Below are 8,162 nucleotides of genomic sequence, written 5' to 3' on the forward strand. Positions count from 1 at the left end.
CGAAGATCCGACGAGTAATCTAGGACAACCTGTTATGTATGAACATGTTTATTGTTGTGTAATCCCAACATTTAAGAGATATTATTTAATTTGTTATTCGTCCCCGGGTCTTCAGGGGATGTTTCCTTGTATATAGGAGATACAACATTTAATGTAATTATTTGAATTGATATACAAAATATCTTCCCGAAATATGTGGGAATGAACTCTGTAACCTCTCTATAAATAGAGGAGGAATGACCACTTGTAAAGGACGGATTATCTGATATCTGGAGAGAAAAGTCTGGGTAATTCATCTTTGAAGAATTTCCAGAAAACTCCAAGTCTTAATAACACTGACTCGTGGACTGGGGAGATTTAACTGCTGAACCACGTAAAGACTTTCTTGTTTCTCCTTATTATTCGTTTGCACCATAGTCTACATTGTTTAATTGCTCTACGATTTAAGTTGACGAAAAACAGCGTCAACAATAACTTACTTTCAAGTGTAATAGTGGTAATCTCAAAAAGTCGAATTAAACTTCTAAATATATAATATATTTTCTAGGTAAAATTATATTGTTTAACATTAATTTGGTCAAAATATTATGATGGATTTATTTTTTTGAGTCTAAAATTGTTTAATTAATATACTATACTCTAAAAGTAATTGAAAAATTCAATAACATACTACAGATAAAATTAAAATAATTAAAAATGAAATAATTTATTATGTGTATATTTATTTAAATAAAATATTGAAACTGAAATTATGTCATGAATAATTCTGGCTTGTCGAATCTAATAAATTAAGGAACAAAGAATTACAGATCATACTTTTCCCCTTCTTTAAGCAGTGATCAACACTGAAGAAAAGTCAAGAAATCGAATAATTAAGCATTGATCTTGTCAAAATTTTGATCATACACATGTGCTTCAATGATGGCGAAATTTCAAAAAAAAAAAAATTATCTCTATGGTCCCCAAAGACACAAACAAGACCTACAAAAGTTAAAAAAAAAAAACAACGGTAAATATTGGCTTGGACCCCACTCAGGCTGTGAACCTTTTTCTGAGGTGGATTTATCAACCAATAACAATAAGCCTTAGCTCATAAGCCAACCAATAGCTTGAGGATAAGGTGCCACGCAGGATAAACAAGACCAAGAAAACTTAAAAAGAAAAGAGATAATATATATCCATTTATCGTTACTACCTAGAGAATCCTGAACACCAGTGCCATGCATATATATATACATATTATATATTATATATAGGCCTAATAAAGAAAAAGGAATTAAAAAAAAGAGACTCACATACAAAAGTGGATATGGGTTACAACGCTTTAATCTTAAGAAGCCCAAAGAAAGAAGAACAACAAGTCCCGGACTCCATTGTTACTAATGACTTGTCCGAGGGCAAAGACAGTAATTTGGCCAGTGAAGAAGTTGATATACTGGAAGATTTGGAGAGAATTCTGGGCATTAATGAAGAAGAAGCTCATAAGTTGACTAAGTGTAGTACTAATGTTAGTCAACTTAACTGGGAATTCATGGAATGGGATGAGTTTCGTAATGGAGATGAAGAAGCTGAAGATGAAGAGGAAGACATCTCAGAGCAGAAGATGTTATTCGACAAGGATTATTATTATGATAAAAATTACAAGTGCTTCTTTGAAGAAGATGAGGAATATTTAGAAGAAGAAGAAGAAGAAGAAGAAGAAGAAGAAAGATACTACAGAAGGGGTGATGTAGGTAATGTTATAAATATCAAGAAAGAGCAAGTTGGGTTTTGGGATGATGATTATAATAAGAACGCTTCGTTGAATCTGAGCTTGAATTATCAAGAGGTTTTGGATGCTTGGTCCGATCGTGGCTCTCTCTGGGCTGATGAGTACTCTCTTTCAGTGGCATCAAATGGCTCTAATAATACTTATGTTAGTATTTATTAATTTCCTTAAACCTCTTGTTTTTTAATACGTACTCTCTTTATACATATTCATCTCTCTAAATTAATACCATGCATGCATGCATAAATATAATTCTTCATTTATTTAGGAAAAAGTTATAAGATTAGTTTATTAATTAATAACCGGACTATATACACATGTATAATATTCTGATCATGCCTATATATATTTACATAAATATATATTTATATATATATATATATATAGACACACATATATTAGTAAGTAAACTTCGGTATATATGTACGTGTGTGTAAATGGATTAGATGGGAGAAGTTCCAGTGTTAATGGAAGAAGAAAGAAGAAGAAGGGAAGCTAGTGTTCTTAGGTACAAGGAGAAACGCCAGACTAGACTCTTCTCGAAAAAGATAAGATATCAAGTTCGCAAACTCAATGCAGATAAAAGACCCAGACTCAAGGTTATTTTTAGTCCAGTACTTTCTTATTTATCTTTCTAGCTTTTTTTTTATTTAATAAAAAATTTATTTGAAATCTGAATTTTAATTTCTATATTAATTGCTTGCAGGGTCGTTTTGTGAAGAGAGTTTAAAGAGAATTGTGCTGAAAAAGGGTATGAAATATCTATATTACGTATACCAAAATATCTGATAACTCCACCAGTGGACTTTTCCTTGCACAATCAAAATATCTTTATATATCTCTTTTTATTTTTTAAAAAAAGATCAGTCGCTATAAAATTATTTATTTATTTGTTCTGGGCACCTAGCTAGTTGTGGAATTATGTTTTTCTCGAAACGTCGATATCTTGAATTATTGCTGCTGTTGTTCTTCACAATATCTATTCTAGCTAGGGCATGGCCTTTCTCTGGCATATAGTTTATAGTGGTGGACTGTACGTATACACACATTTTATATGTGCAAATATATATAACACGTATGTAATATTCTATATCTATAGCGGTTAACTTTTAGGGATAATGTTATAAATCCAACGGTTACCAGGATGTACAGTACATTTTAATCTTGGGTAGTGGTCCTCCTCATATGTGTCTATCTATGTATGTCTTTTTTTGTTCTTTACAGGCCTCTTTATAGTGTAGTGTCATTACATATGTGTACTCAGCTGAAAGTGGAAAGTGGTAGAAGTTTATATCAGGACTCAGGAGGAGGCTATCCTTAAGTGATGGGGTTATTAGGCCGTGGGGGGTCCAGTCGCTCTCTGTCATAGTCAACCAATATTCTTTCCTCATATAATAAAACACGTATCCAAATGAATAAATATATATATATATATATAAATATTTATATTGTCTTAGTCCACATTAAAAGTAATTAACGTATTTTTTTCGGTTTAATTCAACCTTTTATACATTTTGATTTTGAAACGTTTACTTTCAAAATTGACTTCCACCTTATTCTTTATTTATTTTTTTTAATTTTTATTTGTTATAAACCATCACTTGCTAGCTAGAATAGAATATATATATATATAAACTAGAAAACATAAAATCGCTTCCATTTTTGTAATTATTAAAAAAATATATATTTTAAAATATTTTTTGGGAGATTATAGGGTAGGAATTCATTTTCACCCTACTCCACTACAAAAGACAAAGCCTATACCGAGAATAAATGTCATCGGTATAAGCCTAAATGTTCTCGGTAGAGCTTATACCGAGAACATGTCGTCGGCAGTAAGTCCTTGGTACAGCCGCGTCTGTAGAGGTAAACTTCTACTGACGACAATTAACATGTTCTCGGTATAGGTTGTACCGAGGACAATGTCATCGGTATAGAGTGAAAAATGTTCTCGGCACAACCAACCCAAATTTGTCATATTAATGGGATATACTGAGGACAATGTCTTCGGTATAGACTAAATCAGAATTTTTTTTATATTTGTAATATTTATTCACTTATTTATTTAATTTGAATTAAATATAAAACAATAGAATAAAATTAAAACACTTATATTAAACACATAAATAAAAACATAAGAGTATGTTTGCTTAACCAAAATAAAGAGTTGTCATAAACATGATAATGTAATAGTCCATAGTAATAAAATTCATACATAAGTCCTACTGAGTCGGTGCTCTAACATTGGGATCATCGGGTGGTGGTGGGGCACATTGAGATCCCGGGGTGATACAATGAGTCCGGACATGCTCCTCTAATTGTTGAACACGCTCTCTCATCTCAGACATCTCTTCATCTCTAGTTTGTGAATGATGAAAATCAAATGGAGTTCGGTCTCTTATGTTAAGGATACGTCCATATCCTTTCTGGTGGCCCCGTCATTTTCCGAAGACAGTTTGTACCAAAGATATGTCTTCATCTTCAGGCGTACTTGAAACTGGTGTGGAACTCTCAGTATCAGTTGTCTGTGTCTGCTGTGTGTCGCGATATGCACACAATTCCTCCTATGATACAATGTATAATGTAATTATGTATTGTAAACAAACAATTAAAATTTTGAAAAATGTTTAAAAAAAATTAACGTACCCAAGTATTTTTGGCTGTCTCTGTCACTGTCACCCACCCTGTGCCTGATTTATGGTGAGTATCCATCCAGCTATCCGAGATGGGCTCAAGTTGCCCAGTCTCTAAATTGCGCTGTCACGTACATATATTTTTATAAAATTAATAATTAAACGTAAATAAGAAAAACAAACTAAAAAATAATTAATTAACTAACTTTTTTATAGCGCAGCGCTGGGATTGACTGAGAACCTCCATAGCTAAGCTCTTTCAGTTTCTTCCTATTTTCCTTGTTGACCACAAAACGTTTCTGCAAAAAGTTATCGTTAGTAATATATTTAATTAAGATAGTTAAGTTTAGCAAGTAATTAATACCGTAATTTCTGGGCGTCGGAAAAATTCAATGGCTTTTTGCCACTGCGTATCTGTGCAACCACCATAATGATTTTGGGGCCCATTAATCATTAAATGCTCTTTAATATCGTACTTCCAGTCAGAATACTTTTTAGCACACAATGTATTAATGCCTCTCAAGATCCCAGGCATGTGCCCTTGTCCATATCTAGTATGCCCAATATCAAACAAATCATCCTAATTTAAAAACATTTATTAGAAAATATGATATATAACACAAAATTAGAATTAACATAAAAATACATAAACTACTTACCTCCAGATGTCAAGTATTCTTTGTTTCGAGGCATTTGGTACTTTTGACCATTGAGGACAGTCAGGATCTGTGTAATGTCGAACAAGAAATCCTAGCACTCTTGAGAAATTTGAGCTGTAATCTCCAATCTCTTTATATGTTCTCCCCCGCACATCCCACTCGAGAGGGAGAGGACGCCCCAACTGTTCCCTTTTTTTCCCGCATGTTCAATCCTTAATGGTGTCCACGTTTGTTTGGAGGCGTTATTGTATGCAAATTCAATATTTTAAAATTAATATGGATTAATTGTTAAAATTTAAGGAGTATATCAATGTGTAAAGTATTACCTCGTTCACAATCAGCTGGGATATCTGACGGTCCACGTGGAGGATCGCATCCTCCACCATCACCCCCGTGAGATCGAGCAATAACATCAGCCATAACTGTCAAATTAATCGATATTAAAATTACATTTATCGGTTAAAAATAACTATATAAAATTAATTATTGTTAAAAATAATTACTTCAACATATTATAAAATTACCACTTAATAATCACTGTAATAATCTTCACTATAATCATCGGTTTCTATGTGTTCATCTTCCTCTTCATCATCTTCATATGCAACTTCCTCCTCCTCCTCCTCCTCCTCCACTTCCTCTTCCTCCTCCTCCTCTTCCTCTTCCATTTCCTCCTCCCTCTCCTCCTCAATTGCAACATTATCTATCTCAACAAATTATAATGGAGCCCCCGTACGTTCAAAGCTGATTTGTGGCAACGGTCCAAGATCAACGAATAATTGGAAATTAGAGGAACTAGTGTCGTGCATAACATCTACTTCTACATCCTCCGCTTGGTCTTCAACTAGTGTAATGTCCCACACATTTCTGTGATGCACTTCTTGGACGAATTTCCAATGAGATTTATTTTTAAGGTCATCAATGTAGAAAACTTGGTTAGCCTGAGTTGCTAAGATAAATTTATCATATTTGAAGGCCTCCGAACTGGTTTTGATACTCATTATGTTTTACTTAAACTTTAATCCTAAAGACCGATTAGTGTCAAACTATTTGCACTTAAATAATACAACAAAACAACTAGAAAGATATGACATCACTAAAACTTCTTCCAACTGGATGTAATAAGTATTATTTTTTACTCCCACTACAGAGACTCCACTATTTTGAGTTTTGTGATTCTTGTCCCTGTCATAACACAGAAATCTTACTCCATTTACAACACACCCAGGGTACAACGCAACGCGAGTTGAAGAACCGTTTGCTAAAGAGATTAATTCTTCATGTACTTCCAAGGAACCTGTTTGTCGAAGATGATAAATCTTATTATAAAACCAATTAGCAAATTCATCTCTATGTAATTGGTCTAGATTTTCAACACCTCTAGTCTGTAGAATTTTCCTATGCTCTCTGCAACAAACAAAAAAAACCAGTATGTTCTTTCCAAAATAGTGCGCAATCATGCTTGCAGACATGGATTGACTCGTAGCCCAATCCAAGTTTCCGAAACAACCTTTTCGCTGCATAATGCGATTTTGGAAGCTTATTTGGGGCTGGAAATGCATCATGTAACAACTCCAGCATTCCATGAAATATTTTGTTGGGAATTTTTCCCAACACTTTGAAATGCATTAACTTCACTAGGAAATTCAATGATGTGTAATTTTGACACCCGGGGAATAATGGAGCCTCGATCTTAGCAAACAAATCGTTATAATGTTGCCCACCCCTGTAGTCTGTTGTAGGTATCTCTTGATCGCGCTCATTCTCTTCATATTCGTCATTGTCATTTTGCATAACATCATTGAGAACATCCATCATTTCATCTTCATCATTTTGATCTATCACTTTCCTCATTGGTATTATTGCATCCTCTCCATGCCAATGCCAATTGGTATATTTCCGTAGAAAACCATTTACAAAGAGATGATTTTCTAATATATCAATCGTCTGAAATTCAACGTTGACACACCTCTTACACGGACATTTCACCAATCCCCTTGAGTCAACGCATTGTCGAGCTCTCTGGAGAAAATCCATCACACCAGCCTCATACTCATCGGATAATCGATCTATCAAATTAATCCAGCTCTTGTCGATCGACATTGTATGAATGTAGCACTGCACAGAACACTAATCATCAAACTTACAATCAATTTGTGTGTGTGTCCTAATTCAGAGAGAGGAAAATTTAAGAGTCTTCAATGACTCACCCTCTCTGAACGGGTCTTAGGCTTCTTGTGATGAACACTAAAAAAATAAAAAATTATCACTAGGTGATAATAACACACAATCATATCTTTGGTAATAATTTCTTATTACCAAAGAAAAAAACAAATAAAATTAAATATTGTTTTTATAATGTCTTATGCTCTTTGAAGTTAATTATGTTGTTTTATGATATCTAACTATAATATATTTGAGTGTAAATATTATTAAAATTATTTAAATTTGACATATTTTTTTTTAACTTCAAATATTAATTTTAATTTTAATAATGATTAAGATTATGTTTAAAATTGGTTTTCTAATAATATAATTGTTAATTTTATTTAATCTGAACTAACAAATATTATTTTTTTTACATATTAATTCAGTATTTATTAAATAACATATTTTACTTATGCTTTATTGAATAGTTTTATAAATTTACAAAAAATTTCAAAGATTTGTTTAAATGTTATTTAATTACTTTAAGATTTATTACTTATTTAAATAAAATTTCAAGATTAATGTTTATTTTTATTAAAATTTGGTTGCATAATGTTATTGTTAATTTTATTTAATCATAATTAAAAATATATTATACTACTTATCAATTTACTATTTCTTAAATTAGAAATTTTATTGAGTACTTTTAATTCTATAAAAAAATTGGCAGCATAACGACTGTATTTTCATATATCCAAAAATTTAAAAACCTGCAAATAACACATAAAAAAATAACCAGTCCCAGAACATACACAAAGCAATACAAATACATTGTAAATGACTATATACTTTATAATTATTACTCTAAATTTTATTAATTATTCAATTTTCTATTTAAAATATCATAATTCTACTAAAAATTAACAACAAAAACAAAGCATCAAAATTCATCAA

At 31.9% G+C, this 8,162-nt stretch overlaps 1 protein-coding gene across 1 annotated transcript; it reads left to right on the top strand.

Annotated features, from left to right (window-relative positions):
• The first annotated feature begins 1,239 nt into the window (after positions 1–1,239).
• Positions 1,240–2,862, top strand: LOC133792734 (zinc finger protein CONSTANS-LIKE 6). Its single transcript, XM_062230648.1, has 3 exons — positions 1,240–1,915; positions 2,215–2,367; positions 2,475–2,862. Exons 1-3 carry the CDS (start codon positions 1,310–1,312, stop codon positions 2,496–2,498), a joined length of 783 nt encoding a protein of 260 aa, XP_062086632.1. The 5' UTR covers positions 1,240–1,309; the 3' UTR covers positions 2,499–2,862.
• Positions 2,863–8,162: the final 5,300 nt, after the last annotated feature.

The sequence above is a fragment of the Humulus lupulus genome, chromosome 7 (assembly GCF_963169125.1).
Source record: "Humulus lupulus chromosome 7, drHumLupu1.1, whole genome shotgun sequence".
Classification (NCBI taxonomy): Eukaryota; Viridiplantae; Streptophyta; class Magnoliopsida; order Rosales; family Cannabaceae; genus Humulus; species Humulus lupulus.